Source organism: Rhinolophus ferrumequinum, chromosome 12, assembly GCF_004115265.2.
Source record: "Rhinolophus ferrumequinum isolate MPI-CBG mRhiFer1 chromosome 12, mRhiFer1_v1.p, whole genome shotgun sequence".
NCBI classification, from domain to species: domain Eukaryota; kingdom Metazoa; phylum Chordata; class Mammalia; order Chiroptera; family Rhinolophidae; genus Rhinolophus; species Rhinolophus ferrumequinum.
This window is the reverse complement of record NC_046295.1, coordinates 73691502-73710359: the sequence shown is the minus strand read 5'-3', so window position 1 is coordinate 73710359 and position 18858 is coordinate 73691502. Positions and strand designations below refer to the sequence as shown.

The following is an 18858-nucleotide window of genomic DNA, read 5'->3' as shown; positions in this document are numbered from 1 at the left end:
GTAAATATTTCTCATGGCTGCATAGCATTGTATCATATAACTTGATTTACTGAAACATTTCCCTATTGTTGGGAGTTTTTATTATTTGGGTGTTCTTTTGTGTGTGTCTGTTTTTTTAAATAATTACAGCCATTAGTATCTTTGAGCATAAAACATTTTCTTCATTTTGGATTGTTTCCTTAAGAGTAGAATCTCAGATGGGCCACTATAAGGTCACTGGACATAAACCTTTTTAGGATATTTGCCAAACTGCTTTCCAAAAGAATTGTACTGTTTTCTTAAAAGATACCCTTTACTAACCTAAGTCACTGTACTCTCTATTTGTTGAATTCATTGTTAATTTCACAAGTGAAGAAGTCACATTGTTTTAATTGCATTTCTTCGATTATTAGTGAGTTGAATATTTGTTATATATCTAACTTCTTATATTTTCCTTTTTGTAAATGGTCTTTTTTAATTGAAGTGATACATTATTATTAAATGTGAGAGAAAAATTTTCCCTCATATTGTCTATGGAACATTAATTTTGAGAAATGATCCATAAAAAGAGTACCATAGTTCAATAATATTGGGGTCGGGGAGGGAAAGCTGTGTGTCATTTTTGTCTCCTTAAGATACCTGTGGTGTAGGCTCTGAGAAGTCCTACAGTGAAGAAATCTGTGTTACTCAGGGCTTCCCATCTCATTTGCCCCCCAACCCTTTCTACGCCTTGACTGATGTTAATATTTTGAGATACCAGTGTTTGCTGGAACACAGTCGGGGAAATGCTGTTTTGGAGAAAAGGTGGAAATTGTGTGTATAATGGATAAACCTTTTCTTCAAGTTACTGGCAAATGTATTCCAGACACCATAGTAAAGGGAAGGGACAACTGATAGAAATGGCTCCCTGGATCACTATGCTCGCTCTGAAAGGATGCTTAGGTGTCAGGGAATTCTTTCCTAAAAGAAGTGATTTACTCTTTGATGAATGAGTTCGGAGGCCACCTTGGGTCTCTTCGTTGATTTCTGATTCATAGTTGTTCACTTTAGTCAAAAATTGAGGTTTCCACTCAAATTTGAAAGAGGTCTTTAGTAAATAGAATTGTAAAAGACATAGGCTCTTAACAGTCTTAGAATTGGAGATTGACTCACATACTTTTTTTCTTCCATATTTATGCTCCAGTGAGTTACCAAAAAAAAGCAAATTTAGTAGACTTTTGGAAAACATGTGGTGATATAGATAGGTACAACCTACACATGGGGAGACAGGATTATTGCCCCGTAAAATTGGCACACCAGTCCTCTGGGCCATTGCCCCAGTAAGGGTCTGCCTCTTGAAGCTTTAGAGACTGAGACCAGTCATGTTTGAGTGGAGTCTGTTTCCCCTGTACCCAGGACTCTTTATTAGATTTCTTCTGGTTAAAGGAATGATCACATAGATGATGGGGAGTCCACCTACACCTGGCTCAGTTGTTTGCAAGGTGTGGCTCATCAGATTAGAACAGGAAGAAAGAGCTTTTGTTAAAAACACAGAACCCTCTTCCCAAGTCCAGAAGTTTTTGTGAAGGTTAAGCATGGTAGGCTTCAATTAGGGGGTGGAGGGTGAGCATGACGGCTTAGCATGGAGTGTCAGAGCCTAAGCTGCACGACGAGGGTGTCTGTCTGGGTCATCGACCCAGCATGGTTGTCAGGCCCTGAGTAGGGCCACAAGGGCATCCCTGTGGAAGGGACGGCAGGGGTGAGGAGGGCATCTGACCCAGAGCAGCCTGGCGGAGGGTGTCGGAGCCTGAGGGATGAGGAGGTTGTTTGTGTGGGACAGTGGTGATGGTGGCTGGGCGGGCACTGGATGTCAGAACTAGTGGGATCGAGGGGGCAGCAGCAGTGGCCCAGCACTGGGGTGTTAGCGCCGGGGTTGGGTGTGGCATTTGTGTTGGGGGAAAGTGGACAGTAGTGAGCTAGCCCTGGATGTCAGTATTTGGGCAGGGCAAGAGGGGCATCTAGGTGAATAGGGAGGTAGGGCCTTGACCAAAGATGGGTTACATATGAATAAGTCAACATACTAAAATAGGAGCAAGATTTTTCACATCTGTAGAATATAGTTACAAATATGTAAAGGGAGGAAGCGGGAATGATTGCTAGGGATGGATTAGAATTAGAGGCATTTGTATGAACCCATGGCTTTCAATGTATGTGACAAATATGAAAATGAATAGAGATGTAAGTATGTGTTGTGGGTCTGTGTGTGTAGTATAGTCCACTGAAAGGGTCTGGGGTCAGCAACATCCAAATAGCAGGGAACACATCTAGTGTCCAAATCTTTGTTTCTTTGTAACATTTCCCACCCAAAGGAGCCAGAGCTCCCTAAAGGAATGTCTTAACTCCAGCGCTGGGGCAGGGAAAGTATAAGATGAGCCTGGAATATCTTTTTGTGCCAAAAATAAGGAAGTACTCAAAACATGATGGGGACATGTCAGAAAGACACAAAGGTGAGCTCGAAGGGGCAAGGGATTCCCACTGGTCATATCTGGGACAATCTGCGAATCAAAACAAATAACGATAGCAAAGGATTATAACCCATTGACTAAAACAGGAAACCATTTGTCCAACTAATATAAATAAGTAAATGGATAAATTAAAAGTTTGATGAGGAATGGGATATTGATATATACCGTGTTTCCCCAAAAATAAGACCTACCCGGACCATCAGCTCTTATGTGTCTTTTGGAGCAAAAATTAACATAAGACCCGGTTTTATAGACAATACTTACTAAACACAAAGGGAAAACTAGTAACCTCATAGTAAAGACATCAGGTGAATTAATCAAATGATCAAAATAAACATCATCAGTGATAGAATGAACTGAAATCTCAATCAATAGAAAACATCAGCTAACTCAGGGATTCTATAAAATGGCGGGTCTCACTGTCAAGTTCATACAAATCTAGAAATGATAGGAATTGTTCCAGACTGATGAAGACCAGAGAGTCAGAACTAGAAGCAATTTGTGATTCTGAACTGGTTATTTTGCTCACAAGGACATTATTGGCGTAGTTGACAAAACTTGACGGGATCTGAGGATTGGATGAGAATGTAGTATCGATGTTAATTTCCTACTTTTATAGACGATTCATTGTGCTTATGTAGGGGACTGTCCTTGTATTTATATGGATGATGGGGCATAATGTTGGCAACTCACTCTCACATAGTTCAGAAAAATACATAATTTTGTATTGTCCTACAATTAGTCCGTAAATTTGAAATTGTTTCAGAGCAAAATTAAGCATGGGTGTGCATGCATGTGAGGTATGACAAAAAAAAAAACTACCGGTGAATGTTTAAATTAAAAAAAAAATTATTACAGTACAAGACACATTGCCATTCGTCCTCCTCGCTTCAAACACACTTATCCCATCGTTCTTTCCACTTTCTGAAGCAGTTTTGGAAGTCCTCTTTTTGTGAGTGTCTTTAGTTGCACTGTTGTGGCCGCCTCGATGTCCTGAATCGATTTACAACATTTATCTTTCATGGTCATTTGGACTTTGAGGAAGAGCCAGAGGTCTCATGGTGCCAGATCCGGTGAATTAGGTGCATGAGGACACACTGTAATGTTATTGTTTGACAGAAATTGCTGTACAGAAGCGATGTGTGACACGGAGTGTTGTCACAATGGAGGATGAAGTAAAGACACTCACGAAAGAGGACTTCCAGAACTGCCTCAGAAAGTGTCAGGAACGATGGGATAAGTGTTCGAAGCGAGGGGGAGTATTTTGAGGAGGATTAATGGCAATGTGTCTTTTAGTGTAATAATTTTTTAAATTTAAACATTCACCGTATCTTTTGATCACACATCGTATGTATATTTCCCTCCTCTGTGAGATACTTGAGTAATTTATCAGAGTTCAGATTGAAACAGCCTTTTGATCTGGGTTCATCTTCTTTTTCTTCTTTAAATTCACTCTCAAAAACAGTTACCGAGCAGCAGAGTGGGCCCTGGGCTTGAACACAGAAAGTGGAGCAATTTACTACATTAACTCGCTGATTTGAAGCCAAGTTGCTCCACCTGTCAGAGCCTCAGTTTTCAATCTGTAAAGTGGGATAGTTGTGAGGATCAAACAGATAACAAATGGACACAAATGTAAGCTTAGTACTATTATGTCACTATAGAGATTCCACAGGGTGGGAAATGTTTTTTTTGGATCATTCTGCAAGCAGTGCTTTTTTGAGCCTTTTAAAGGTGAATCTCTTTTCAGTTGAATAATTTGTGCTGCTTTGTATTTCATTTCACTAATTAAAATGCACAGCCACCGTCCTATAATGCATGTTGTTCTGCGTAGTTCATTTTTAACTTCCCACAATTGGAGATTGCCGTGTGTATCCAGTGAACACTCCATAAAATGAATGGAGGGTAATGATGATGAAGACAGGATCTATAGTGTCGTCGTTACCTCTCCTCACTGCCCCCGCCCTGTAGACCAGGATTGTGTGCACCGAAAAGTTGTTGCTATGGAGTCGAGAGGATAGATTTGCTGAGAGCTTATGTTATATGATCCATAAAAGGCGGTCATAGTCGGTGTCTCACTGTGTAGAAAATGTCAGACTTGGTGAGGGAGGATCTGTGGGGCTCTTCTGTTGAGCCATCAGCAGTGTCTTTTGGCCCAGCTGACTTAGATAGCACCCCTGTTCCTGTCCTGGGGCCAGTGCTGCCCCAGCCCCCCAGCTCCCTGTGTGCCTACACCTCCCTGCAGGTCTCTGACTAGGGGCTCAGCCTTGCTTTGGTGACTGAGGCCTTTTATTTCTTTCAGGAGAGTCAGTGGAATGAGCTTCTTGAAACTCTGCACAGACTTCCCATCCCGGACCCAGGAGTGTCTGTTCATCTCAGCGTGGTAAGTGGGGGCAGGATATTAGCAATCACTGAAAAGCCACTTCTCTATGAACAGTAAAAAGGAGTGAGCTGCACAGGATTGTCTTTTGTCGTCCACACCTTCCGCACCCCTACCCCGAGAACTCTGAGACCGCTGGGCTCAAGACCGGCCAGGGAACTGTATTTCTTCCTTTCTCTAGGATCCCATGAGCAATGGGTCCCCCATGTCCCCAGGTTCCTCCTCTCTTCCTGGCTGTCATCCCACCACTAGCGTCTCCTGGATGCCAGATGCTGGGCTTCGAGTCAGGTGGCTGGCCCCTGCCTGCCTCTTCAGCCCGTCCTGGGGTCGCCTGCCTCATGCTTCGCCCCTCAGCGTTTCTGTGCATGCCTGTGTTTGCTAAGGCCCATCTGGCCTCCCCCTGAGCCTTCATCACCACCTCTCTCCTGTTTAACAAGGTACCCCATATTTATTCTTCAGAGCTCAACTTGGGTTTTAATTCTGAGAAATCCTGCCCTGACAGCCCCCAAGACTGAGCTAAGGTTTTCTTCTTTGTCCCCAGCATCTTGTACACTTAGCAGTACTTAGTCACGCCACTTGGGAGGATCTGTTTTCCTGTCTCCCCCATTAGACTGCAGGCCCCCTGAGGACAGGGATGGAGCGTGCCTAGCATAGCTCCTGGACTGCAGTAATAACTGTTTCTCTGAACTCTGTTAAATACTTGCTACCTTTTCTGTAGTGTGTGCTAGGGTGGAAAAGCCTCTGAACTACAAATTGGGAGATTTCGGTCCTAGTTGTCGTTTGCCAGTGATCTGAGCGATCCGTGTGCGTCCTTATTTCAGTTACTAGAATTCTCTAATTCCCCAGGTCAAACCCAGTGAGCACCTTCATCAGTATTCTCAGGTGGACATCCTTCGGCCAGCTGTCGATTATGCAGGGCCTACTTCCCCTCTGTTGTAGGGTCTGAATGTTTAAAAAGTTTTGGCTTTCAGCTTCACTCGAACCAGGTAGAGTCTTGGTGTTCAGTGGTGATTATCTTGGCATTTGCCCTCTTAAAGAAAATGAACATATCTCATGGGTCTTTTTCGTGATCAAATTGAAAGCAATAATATTACCAATAAGCTAATAATAGATCTACTATTGGCTAAGTTCCTAATTTATGCTAAGTGTGCATCTCTAATGTTCAAAACGACTACACATAGATGTTACCATTCTCATTGCATGTAATAGATGAGGCTTAGAGAGGAAAAGGTACTTGCTCATCCAAGATTATGTGGTTAATAAGCGAGAAGATGGGGGTTTTCAAATCCAGGGACCCTTCCAAGCCTATATTCTTTCCACTAGGCCATGAGTGATGAAAGAAAGGCAGGAAAGAGGGAAGGAAAAAAGGAAGTTGTAGAGGTTTTATGCTCACATTAATAGCACATAGGAAGGAAAGGAAGCTTGTTACAGAAATTCACGTAAAGAAGACTGTCTGGCAGATGAAAAAAAGTGAGCTTTAAACCTGCCCCCATCATTGCCGAATAGCTCGGCAACCTTGCCTCTGCCTCTGCCCCTTTTCCTAAGCAGCTTGATCTCACCACTTCAGTCTGTAATGACATCCGACAGGTAGCTGTGGGTAGCTTGGCTGGGTCACCAGCTGGTAGGGAGCAAGGGCCACGCCTTCCCCTCAGTGGCTGCCAGGCCTGAAGGACAAGCCATCGCAGGGGCAGGAAGAACTGTTGGAAGGGTGTAACTGTTTCGTGCCAGTGGTTTCTAGGAATGTTTCTGACCTCCTCTGGTCCCAGCATTTCATGGGCGATGGAGCAAGACAGAATTTCAAAGGACAGCTTGGGGACAACTTAGTTTTGGAATTGTATTGGCTCACTATTTACAATCCATTGCATCTGTAAAGGCAGATTTTTTTTTTTCTTTCCTGTTCACAAGGAATTCCTGTCTCCATGTGGCAGTTCTGATATTAAAGCGCGAGTCTCATCTAGATTATAAAACCTGAAATGTTGATAAAATGGCAGTCCTGGACTTTTTTTGGTCTTTAGTCACAAGAGAATATTTCTGTGTGTCTGATATAGATGATTGAGAAAAGTAGAAGTGTAATCTAGCAATAGATTACAAAAGAGCAATAATAATTTTCTAGTAAAATACCATTTATGGAATGCTAGGCACGTCACATAAATAACATTCCTTACAACAGTTCTGAAGTAGTTATTATGATGCCCGTGTACAGGTTTGAAGACTAAGGTTCTGAGCCGTTAAGTGAAGTTGCCTAAAATCACATAGCTGTTAAGTGGTCGATTCTCTGGGCCCTGTTCCTTCCCCCTCACTGTACCAGCCGTTACTTTGTGACTCCATCACTGTGTGGGCATCCATCACTGAACATTTCCTGGAACTTCCTTCTAGCCATTTGGGATAGAAGTTGGTAAATTTGTCATCAAATTTAACCTTATATTTTACTTTTACTACTGTAATCCTTATTGTTAAATTGAATTAATTGTTAACTAGTTTCCATGCCACATAATCGCTATTGTAATACTTCATAGGTAATGTTTTGGCACCGACTCACAAATTTTGGAATAATGCATTGCAGAGGGTTTCTTTAAAGTTATCTTTTTATAATATATTTTTTACTTGTTAGTATATTATTTTAATGCAAGTGGCTTTAGCTATAATTTGCACATCAAAAGCACTGGTAAAACAGTCTGTTATAGTGGAAAGAGCATAGCTCTAATTATCCTAGTTTTGTCACTTACTAGCTGTGTGACCTTAACAAGTTACTTTACTTCTCTAAGCCTTAATTTCCCCATTTGTAATGTGGAGATAATATCTGCCTTAAAATTTGTTATGGAAATTAGAGATAATATTTATAAAGGACCTGGCATAAAGCCTGCGAGGTAGCAGGTATTCAATAAATCTCTGTTGAATATTAGACAGATAGCTCATACTGTCATTATTGTTATTGTCACTATTGCACTTGTCCCCTGGGCCTTTTATTTCAGGAAGGCTATCCAACTCAGTTTTCTAGAGACCTACTTATTTTGCAATTATCCAAGAATGGTAGGGCAGGAGAACTTCCCGAAATGTCCCTTGGGGGTCCGGGTTTGAACCTCGGCCATGGCTAAGCTGACCTCTGCAGGTGCCCTTTGCCGGCCTTTGTACAATCCCATCTTTAATTGACCAGCACCAGGCTCCTTCCATTCCTGCTTCCCGTTGCCCTCTGAATCTTTAATAGCACAGAGGAGGTGTCACCCGTTCAGCCTGTTGTCACTTCATTCAGGAACACATGCTTGTTGCACACATGGAGATGCCTCCTTGAAAGTTCTTTGAACAGGTCAGGTATTCAACTACACGGAGCTGGGCATTGCGCTCCCTTCACTGGAGATTGCACTGGACGTCAGGAGGCTTGTTTGCAGAGCATGCATAGCAGAGAGAACTCCTCCGCTGTTAACCATCTGAAATGGTGTCAGTGCAGCCGTCCTTCAGCTGAAGCTCTCCTTAACACATCGCTTGGGCCTTCAGGGCAGATTTTGCCCGCAGCTTGTAGGTGGATATAATCTCAGATGCTGAAATGAAATGGCAGGTTTGGTTAGTAAAGACCATTGGCGAATGAACCTAGTGATATTTGGTCTCTAGAGTCCACTTGCCTCATTGAACAGTAAATTATGAAGCCTGCAGCTTTCATGTGTTCAGAAACCTGCCGACATTCTATGGCAATTTAGTCTTTAACCTCTCTGAGCTATTCATTTCTGTCTCCCGAAGAAGTTCATCTCATAGAAAAGAACTCACCTATCCAACTGATGACTTAATGCATCTGACTTTTATCCATCATTATCCAAAGAAAATACTCCTATGAATGAGGCTGTTTCCTCATCTGAATAAGGAATTATCTTGAGATCATTTACCTGATTTTTGAATAATGTGCTTATTGCATATTTTTGCCAAAATAAACAGCTTTTGCTTTTTTTTTCCAGCATTCTTATTTTACTGTGCCTGACACCAGAGAACTTCCCAGCATACCTGAGAATGTGAGTACTTTGGATAAAAAAAATTAACATTTTATTCTTTTTTGTTTTTTACTTATTTTTACAAGAAAATAAAAGGATATATTTTTCCATTATAAAAATACTGCATTATAAAGGCAAAAACAAGTAGAGAATATTTGAAAAGTATCAAAAGTATAAAGACAAGGAAGAATTGTTATTCATATTTCCCAAAGCAATCAATCAGCTGTTAACATGTTGATGTCTTATTCTAGTCTTTTTAGAATGTATTTTTTTGACCTAGTTAAAATCACCTATTTCCTAAGCATTTTTCCATTTCATTTATAAGAATCATTTTTTTTGGCTGCATAATATTCCATTTTCTATGTAGTTTACTTAGCTGTTTCCTCACCGATGCATGTTTAGGTGGTTTTTAGTTTTTGCTATTGTAAATAAAATGTTTCCATATAAAGATTTTTTTATTAAGGTAGATTTACTCAAGTGAAATTGTACTTCTACTATGTTTGTATATTCACTTTTAAGAGAGTAAAATGAAGTATCTGTGGGTGTAAGTGTGAGGACCCCCACCCCCACTTCTGAAAGACTGAGGGTAAGTGAACTTGAGTCTGAGGGAGCAGAGGTTAATGTTTGTACTCTGATGAGCTGAATGACATATCTAGCCTAGCCTGAAGACACACTTTCAAAATGTTTTACTCCAACTATACGTAGTACTATGCAGAATTAAATATAGAATTGCTATGACTTTAGGCACTGGATTACTTTTTTAAATTGTGGCAAAATACACATAACGTAAAATTTACTATTTGAACCATTTTTAAGTGTATATTTCATTGGTGTAAATTCATTCACATTGTGCAACCATCACCAATATCCATCTCCAGCACCTTTTTATCTTTCTCAACCGAAACTCTATACCCATTAAACAATCCATTAAACAACAACTCCCCATTTCCCACTTCGTCACCAGCCCCTGGCAACCACTATTCTTTCTGTCTCTATGTATTTGACTACTCCAGGTACCTCGTCTAAGTAGAATCATACAATATTTGTCCTTTTGTTCTGGCTTCTTTCATTTTGCATAATGCCTTTGTGGTTCATCCATGTTATATAGCATGTGTCAGAACCTCCCTCTTTATAAAGCTGAACAGTATTCCATTGTATGGATATAACATCCTACATTTTGCTTTTCCATCAGTGGACACTTGGGTTGTTTCTACCTTTTTGGCTATTGTGAATAATGCTACTATGAACAGTAGGATATAAACATCTATTCAAGTCCCTGCTTTCAATTCTTTTGGATATATACTTGATTACTTTTAAAAAACACTGGAATGAGCAGTAGATTCACAGAAGGGAAATTCTTGTAATTGAAGGAAGGAAATTGAAGAAAGGAAATTGTTGTTTATAGAACAGACAAATTATAAATGTCAAGTAATTAAGTTTAATTAATGAAGGTTTGTTATCGTAGATTATGGATCAGAGGTCTGGCTACTTGGGGGATTGGGTGAGGGGCTCTCAAATATTGGTGTCAGAATCTTTGTTGTTTTTTTTTGACTGGTTATTTTTCTCTTATTGGGGAATATAAGCTCAATTGCTAGTGTTCTAGAAGCTGAGTGGGGGTGTTGGGTTACGGTATATCAACATTTAGTGTGTAACTTTTATTTAATACACCCCGGCCCCCATTTTCAACCTAATGCTTTATCCTCTATTTATCTGCTGGTGTCCCCCAAGCCTTTCTGGTTCAGTTCTCCTAGAAAGTGAATATTTATTCTTCTAGAGCAGGGGTGCCCAAACTGCAGCCCGCGGGCCAACTGCGGTCCGCAATCCATTGTTAATTGGCCCGCAGCAAATTCCAAAAATATATTTAGTTTACTTACATAAACCAGGTGAGGCAATACGTACTTCACCTCGAGTGAGTGGCCCGGCTGTTAGTGTATTTTACCGCATGTGGCCCTTGGTGAAAAACGGTGAAAAAAGTTTGGCCACCCCTGTTGTGGAGGGACGGCTGGAAGGCCATTTGACCAGCTGAGTGAGCTGGGAGAGGAGAATCTTGGGATTGAATTGCTCTCACTTTTATTGGCATCCTTCCTGCAGCCTTCAGAGGTCCTGGTGTCTCCAGTTCCTGGACCTTTTTGGAGTTCTTTGGTGGGACTTTGGCTTGATGCTGGCTGCCCTGTCCCCTGGCCCCCACCTTAGTGTTCAGCCTTTTCTGAGACACCAGGTCGGTCTCCTTTGGTTTTTCAACCTCAGCTGGTACTCTGGACAGCTTGGGCCAGATAAATTTTTGTTGTATGGGACTGTCTTGTATATTATAGGATGTTTAGCAGCATCCCTGGGCTCTACTCACTATATGATGATAACGTACCCCCACTCCAGCTGTGGCAAACAAAAATGTCTCCAGACATTGTCAAATGTCCCCCAGGGACAAATGACCCAGGTTGAGAACCACTTCTTTAGTCACATCTGCTTCTGGCTTCCAAAGACTGGATATCTTTCTTCCATTTACTATCTTTTCTCCTGTTTTGGGGGTTTATGTCTTTTAAAATTCTTTGACTTTTTTTTGAGGGGGAGGGCATGGTATCAGGAGATAGAAAAGACAAATATCCATATATTTTACTGAAAATCCCCACAGTGTTTTAACTACGCTTCCCCTACTAATAAACATTTAGATAGTTTCTAATGTTTTGCTGTTATGAATAATGTTATAGTAATAATTATTGCCTAAGTTAGGTGCTTTAAATTTTTTTTTTTACTTTAAAAACAGAATACCTTAAGAATTTAAATTTAAGGTACCTGAAAATTCTGATAGTTTCTTAATTTTCAAAACCACAATTACTGAGATTAGAAATAGCTTGAGAAAAAAAACCTGTCTTCGTATCCCACCTCCAATTCCTGTCTGCACCGTATGCCACCTCCCCTGTCCCCACCACTTAAAAAATTTGCATTCTCTTTGCTGGTTTTGCCACTGATGAACCAATTTTCTGTGTATGAGCCATTGTCCCCTAAATGCTCCCTTACAAACCGTTAAAAGGCTGGCCTTGTTTGTTTCTAAGCGGGAATAATAAAACAATCTGCCAGACTTCTAACATACGCGGTTCCATTTAAATCCTTCCAGCTCCTCTGTGAGAGGTAGTCGTGAACCCGTGGTGCAGACAGGGCCCCAAGGCTCACAGACCTGAGGTTACCAGCCCAAGGTCTGCTCCTAAGTGGGATGTAGTGACCCTCAGGTTTGTAAGGTGCCAAAACATTTTGTTTCCATTATACGCACCCACCCACCCTCCACCTCCCTACAGTTGACTTTTGATATTCATGAGGAAAAAGGAAAAGGAATGATTTTTTTTTAATATGTATATATCTCAAATATGAAAAGAAGCAGGCAAAGCTTTTTCTCCAAGGAGAATCTGAACTTTTGTAGGACCAATTTGTGTGATTTTTTGACACAGAGTCACTACTGAGCTCTAGCCGTGTTGAAATTTGCATTTTAATCTCTTGGTGATTTTTCAAGGATTAATTTAAAATGACTAAATTCCTGCCTTACAAATTGAAACAAGCAATAACCACGGGGTTGTGAATATGAGCTAGTGTGCCGTGGTGGAGAGAACATGAGTTTCGGAGACAGACACGGGGCTCGGCCATGCTGAGACCTTGGGCTCCTCACTTCCATTCTCTGCGCCTCACTGTTTTAATCTAATAAAGAAAAATGGGAGGAATTAATGAAGTATTAAATGTATAGTGCCAAGTTCCATGCCTGGGGCAATAGAGGCGTTGCTTTCGATGGTCCTTTACTCTTCTTCCTTCGGTTTTCTAGAATCCTTGAGATCTGAGTTGTGGCTGGAAGCTCGGGAACATTACTCCTAATAGCTTGTCTTTTCTAGGCTTTTGCTGACATTCTTGGTTGTGAAGACCAATACTCTTTCTTTCATGGAGTGTACATTTGGTCACAAAATTCTCTTAGCAGGTGCCCTTGACACCAGAATTTCTGAAGCTTGGAAACGGTGTAGGGAACGGAGTCCAGGACTCCAGTGTCTGTAATATCGGAGGTGTCTGTAAACATTGATTGACTATCTCCTGTAAGGGACGTAATGAACTTTAGCGAATAAGCAAAGAAAAGGGTAAAAGGATTTGGGATATGGAACTTGAATCTGTCACCAGATAATCTTATTCTTCTGGCGAGCTTCAGAGAAGGGAAAAGAGAGAAAGGAGCCAACAGCCAGTGTGGCTCATGTCAGGCACTGTTTGTTACATCAGGAAACCTTCGCAGCAGCCTTCCGGGGTGGTGGTTCTCCCTGAGGAGCTCTGAATAGGAAACGAGCCCAGAGACGTGGAGTAACTTGCCCCTAGTCACCCAGTCAGTAAATGCTAAAACCAGGGTTCACACTCAGATCAGTCTGACTGCAGCCCTGACATGCTACCCGGTCCTGGGCCTCCGCATGGCTCCCTATACCTTCTGAGAAATCACTCACCATAAATGTAATTAAGGACGTGAGTATTTGTTCAATACCATCGCTCCTTGCTAAGGACAGGGATCAGAATTTTTTCCATCACTGCACTGTACCTAGGACATAGTTGATGCTCAGTATATATTTCTGGAATGAATGCATGAGCAATGCAGCCACCCCCAGAAGAAGGAAGAATAATAGTTTCTTTCACTTGGCTTTTGGGCCGTTGTGTCTGCAAGACATTAATGAAAAGCAAACATGGAGAATTAATTTTTTTCCACTTTCAGATGCCTGTTAAAGTTATTCTTATTATTTCTACAACTTCTTTGTAAAAATGTTTTCTTTTTACTGAAAAACTATCACGATGTAATTGCTCATCAGGGTTTTCTCTACCAAGATAACAGCTATAGGACTGAATTTTATACAGGCAATAATTAAATGAGCATAAATCTTTATAAATTTTAAACAGTTGACTTGCATTAAAAAATGTCACAGATCACGAACAGATATCATTACATTGCAGACAGACTGTAGAATGGATTTTTTTTTTAGCGGCCAGGTTTTGAAGTTTACTTTTGATTAATGGATAAGCATATAGACCTTCATTTGAAATATTAAACAAACCTGTCTTAATTATCTGGCCAGTGTCATACCAAGTGGTTAATGATGCGAGGAAAGCATTTAGAATGGACACTTAACATGTAACATTGCCCAGACTCCACTTTGTCAAAAGATGCACCATGATATAGAGAAGATTTATGAACTCGTCGTGACTTTGAAAAACAAAGTTGAGGTGGTAGTGGAAGACCTATTATCAAGTACCGAGATTATAGAGAATTCCATTGTTGCTCTTAAGAGTTTGTCAGGTAATTGTTTATTCTAATGGTTTTTCCGTTCACTCAAAGGGATAAAAGTTGACCTCGGGGTAAACTCTGCTTTCTTTCCTATAATATACTTCTCTGATTTGATTGCTTATGTGAGCTTGTGGGGTTCTTTCTTTCTCAGACAGATTATTTTAGAATCTAAATTTATAATTCCCTTTAATCCCGCACAACTAAGGGAACCTAAATTCTTCTTAAAAAAAAAGTCGATTGAGGGTTTTAAAGGTTTACATTATGGTAAAATAACCTGAGCAGGAGTTATTTCAGGAAATAAGACCCGTTGACAAAACCAATCCTCTTGCCTTACAAGCCTCCTCCAGACACAGTACAGTAAGTCTTTATCATCTGCTCTGTGTATGAAGCTGAAAGTCACAAAGACTAATAAAATGACAGACCGTGGGGCGGACTAGCATCTGTTTCGAAGGCTCCAAGGAGTACCCAGCTTAGAGTCGGTTCTTTGGTTTGGGGATTATCTCATTTCTCTAAGGTATTGAACCTAAGACGCCTTTTCTATAAGCCCCACTGTATGGGCCCATTCCACCTCCCCGTCACCACCCCCACCCCCACCTGCTTCCTAACCCCGGGTGTGGATCACAGTGAAGTCCCCAGCCACCTGGATCGCACAGGAGCCCGCAGGGGCAGCTAGAAGCAAGCTGCCTGAAGGAGGTTTCTCCTGGGGGAAAGAAATGGGGTTTTGTCAACTGCCCTCCCTTCCTCTTTGTCTGCATTTAGAGGCACAGAGGGTTAGAGCTGGAAGGGACCTTCACCACTATTTCTTTGCAGACGTGAGAAATGAAAGCCTGGAGAACCGAAGGGGCTTGTGCTGTGCACGCCTCTTCTGAAACTCAGCGTCCAGGCTGCCGTGTCCCTGTGAACCAGAGACCTTCCTTGGACTTGAGCCCTTTCCAGCCTGGGGACTGGTCTGCTTTGTATCCCTGTTACCCTGCCCTACAGAGTGGGCCCATAACGTGTAAATGCTAGGCCACTAGGAAGATGCTCAGGAGGACATAACTGTATATGTAGCTGAAATAATGCTTCAACTCCAGGAATAGTAAAGGAATGTCCTTAAGCCTAAAAACATACTGGCAGTAAGAAAACTGAGCCCTTTTGAGTGTGGGCACTGGGAAACGGTCCCTCTAAGGAAGGTTTTCCTTTCCTAGCAGGTGAGACACACGGGGCAGGTGAGACACACAGGGAAGTAATTGTCAGGGAATAAAGGGGGTGGTTATTTAGGCTTACCCATGATGGCGTTCTAATCCAACAGCGTGTTTGATGGGATGGGTGGTTCTGCAGTAGGAAGACTGATCCTTCGTTAAATAAATAGATTGGCTCTTTAGAAAACTGGGCAAGTGGACAGGTGTGGTGCTCAGTAACCTGGAAGTCTGGTGGTCGTCCAAGATTCTTCCTCCCCTACTTCTCAAGTCTAATTCATTGGCCAGTCCTGTGATTCCACTGCAGAAATCTGTCACATCCATATCCAAAGCTTCCCTGTCAATAGTTTGTTTGTTTGTCTTAATCATTCTTGCTCGGAATCTGGCAATAGCTGTTCACTGACTGCCCTGCCTCCTGCTTACCCTCTCCTGTGCATCCTCCACAGGACCGCTCGGAAGAGCCTTCTGAAACACAGAAGTGAGGGTATCACGATCGTTCAGCAGCTCCCTGTTACCCATGGGTAAAGTCCAGGCTCCCACAGGGCCTGAACACAGCTGCCCTGCCCAGCACACCTCTGCCTTTGCCTGGAATACACTTCCCCCGTCCCCCGAGTCAACTCCGGTTGGAAGTCCCAGACCGAATATCTTCTCCGGCACATCTCCCCCAACCTTCCCCCCATATCCATCCAGCAGAGCTGAATCTGCCCTTCTTAGCGGGCCCTGGAGTGTGTGTAGCCTGGACCAGACTACTTTGTACGCTCAGTTTCTGGGTCTGATGCCAATCCCATCCCCAGACTAAGCTTCTGGAAAATGGGGATTGTGTTTAGTTCATCTCTGCTAGGCTCTGCTCCCAGGATGGTACTGAAACATGGTGGGACTTAAATAAGTGTTTGTTGATTGGCTTGGTTATAGGAGACAGAAACAGGAGCTTGAAGACTCAGTTCCACTGAAGCAAAATGCTAGGAGAGTGGCATACCTCATGTCTTTTATAAATATAAGCTCACACTATGTTCTGGCTTCAATCTTGACGTAGGATAACTTGCTAAGGATGCCTTCTCTTCTTATTCCCCGTTCCCTACACTCTGACCGCACCCATCTGAGAAGTACGATTGGCCTGCTGTGAAATGAACACCTGCTTCTGTGTATAGTCTCTCCCCACCCTGTCACCTGGTAAACAAACTCCCTGTTTGTTTATACTTTTAATAACTGGGCACCGATACCTTTAAAGCTCCTTCCCCCCCCATCCCCCGCTACTTTACCTGACTCTGTGAGTCACCAGTATCAATTCTTTTTCTGTGGGCCCTTCCCTTTTACTAAGTACTTGATCACTTCATCTGACTCAGATCCCGGTTTTCTGAAGTCAAATGCTGTGTTCTTCCTGATGTATCACCTCGTCCCTCTTCCAGGCTGGTGGGTCCCTCTGCAGCACACTGCTTACACTTGAGCTCCACAGCAGTAGTCTTCAGTCCTTCAGGTGCTTTTTCCACTCTTTGATTCTTTCTTTCATCAAACTGCTACATGATGGGATATGTCATTTTTACCCAAAGGGACCTCGGTCTAGTAACAAAAACATACATGTAACTGAGTGATTATAAGATTCAGACAAATTGCCATGGAAGCGCAAAGGGGAGCTTGACAAAGGAGGAGTCAAGGAAGCCTTCCAGGAGGAGGTGACATTTCCGTTGGGTCTTGAAAAGTAAATGGGTGTCCTCAAGAAAGAGAACAGCATTCGAGGCAGAGAACACAGCAGAAGTACAGGCCCGGGGGTGTGAAAAGGCATGGCAGGTCTGAGAAATTGAGGATTGGTGTGGTTAACTGCTGGGCACTTTGAGATGCGAGGAAGGAGACCCCTCTCTCCAAGGGGTTTTCTCCTGAGTAAGGCTTGGTGGGAACTACAGGTACCCCCGTATAGATGCTTCCAAGGCCCACTCTGCCCCACAGGTACTCCATGGCTGAGCCAAGTCCAGGACTGTCACCATCCCACCCACTCCCACCCGCGCAGGCCGTGTCATCCCAGAAGGAAAGAGGACGGGGAGGAAGCAGATAAGAAAGACAGCTTCTGTTTAGACACAAATATCTTGGTAATCAGCACAGATGGGATGAGAAATACCAAAAAAAGTACATGACAGTTTAGAGAGAATTTGGCTAAATGTTATATATTTTTAACATACCTGTGTAGAGTTTTTGGAAAAAGCACCTGAACCTCTCAGAACATGACTGGACCTGGGGGTTATGCCTCAACCAAGGGGTGTTTTTGTGTCAGAAATGGTCCTTTCCCCATCCACAAACGGATCCTTGTGATTTTTTTTTTTCTCCCACCAAAATAAGGCACAGGATTTGTCTCTGACGCTGTGTCTCCTTATTTGGACGGCAAGCTGTGTAACATATTTCTACCCAGCGTGAAGCTTCTTGGCAGACTCTTGAGGCCACGTTTTGGTGGCTTCAGAGTTATCTTTGGATCTGTCAAAAGTGCTAATGGGCTTTCTGGCCTTCTTTAAGCTCCTCATTTCTATTTTCTTTTTACTTCTATCCTCTCCTAAAAGAAAAATTCATGTAATTCATCAGCAGTAGAGCGTTTTACTGAAATGCTCAGCTGAGGGCGGGCCTTGTATTTTTGTTTGCGAGAATAGCTCTGCCATGTCACTGCCTTCAGAACAAACCCCACCCTGACATCAGTAGCTCAGCACGTCTCAGTCCACTGGGCAAGAGATAAGCGTGTTGACTAATTTAGACTGCTTTTCTTTTTTGTTTTGTTTTGCTTTTCAAGTTTGTGAAGAGGCAAGTTGGTGCGGGGGTTAAAGGGAGAGTTTTGGATTCAGGAGACCTGGTTTTGAAACTTGGCCCTTTCTAGCTGGGTGACCTTTGGAAGACTACTTAACCTTCCTGAGCCTCAGTTTTCCCATCTATAAAAAGGAGATGATAATACCTCTTTCAGTGTTTGGGGGAAGATTAGAGAGAACAGAGGTAAAGTGCCTATTGTCTGGCGAATAAGGATTACTCAGTAAATGGGATAACAGTAATTTTTAACGGAAACACTTTTTCTCTTTCTTTAGGCATACTTTGATCCTTCTTTGTTACTATGTATGATTTCTTTTTCTACAATACAACTTTACTACTGTTTTTAGTTGTATCAAGGAAGAGCATAGGTTTAGAGACAAACCCACCCAAGGCTGAATAATGCCTTCTCCATTTGCTGTCTAACCTTGGTCAAATTACTTCACTTACTCTGTGCCTCTATTTTCTTATCTGTATACAGAGATAATAATACCTGATCCAGGAGTAGTTTCAAGGTTAAGAGAAATAATATATATAAAGCCTTGTATATTGTAGATGTTTAAAAGCACTTACATGGGACAGTGTAATGTAAGGGACAGCGAATGGGCCATGGAGTTGGATCTGAGTCCAAATTCTGACTCCTCCAGCTACGGGATCTGTCGCAGACTTACTTTATCTATATATTGGAAAGAATAATACCTCAGTGGATTTTTGTGAAGATTCCATAAGATTTTACATACACAGTACTGATACAGTGCCTGGTACTTGGTAGGCAGTC

The 18858-nt window shown here is 42.2% G+C and overlaps 1 protein-coding gene across 7 annotated transcripts in view; it reads left to right on the top strand.

Annotated features, from left to right (window-relative positions):
* The window catches only part of DENND1A (DENN domain containing 1A), a 468543-nt gene that overhangs the window by 211906 nt on the left and 237779 nt on the right, over positions 1-18858 (top strand). For all 7 annotated transcript variants that reach the window (XM_033123052.1, XM_033123054.1, XM_033123055.1 and 4 more), the window contains 2 exons: positions 4783-4863; positions 8805-8858. In XM_033123052.1, coding sequence (XP_032978943.1) covers positions 4783-4863; positions 8805-8858 — 135 coding nt within the window. The remainder of the gene's footprint in view (positions 1-4782; positions 4864-8804; positions 8859-18858) is intronic.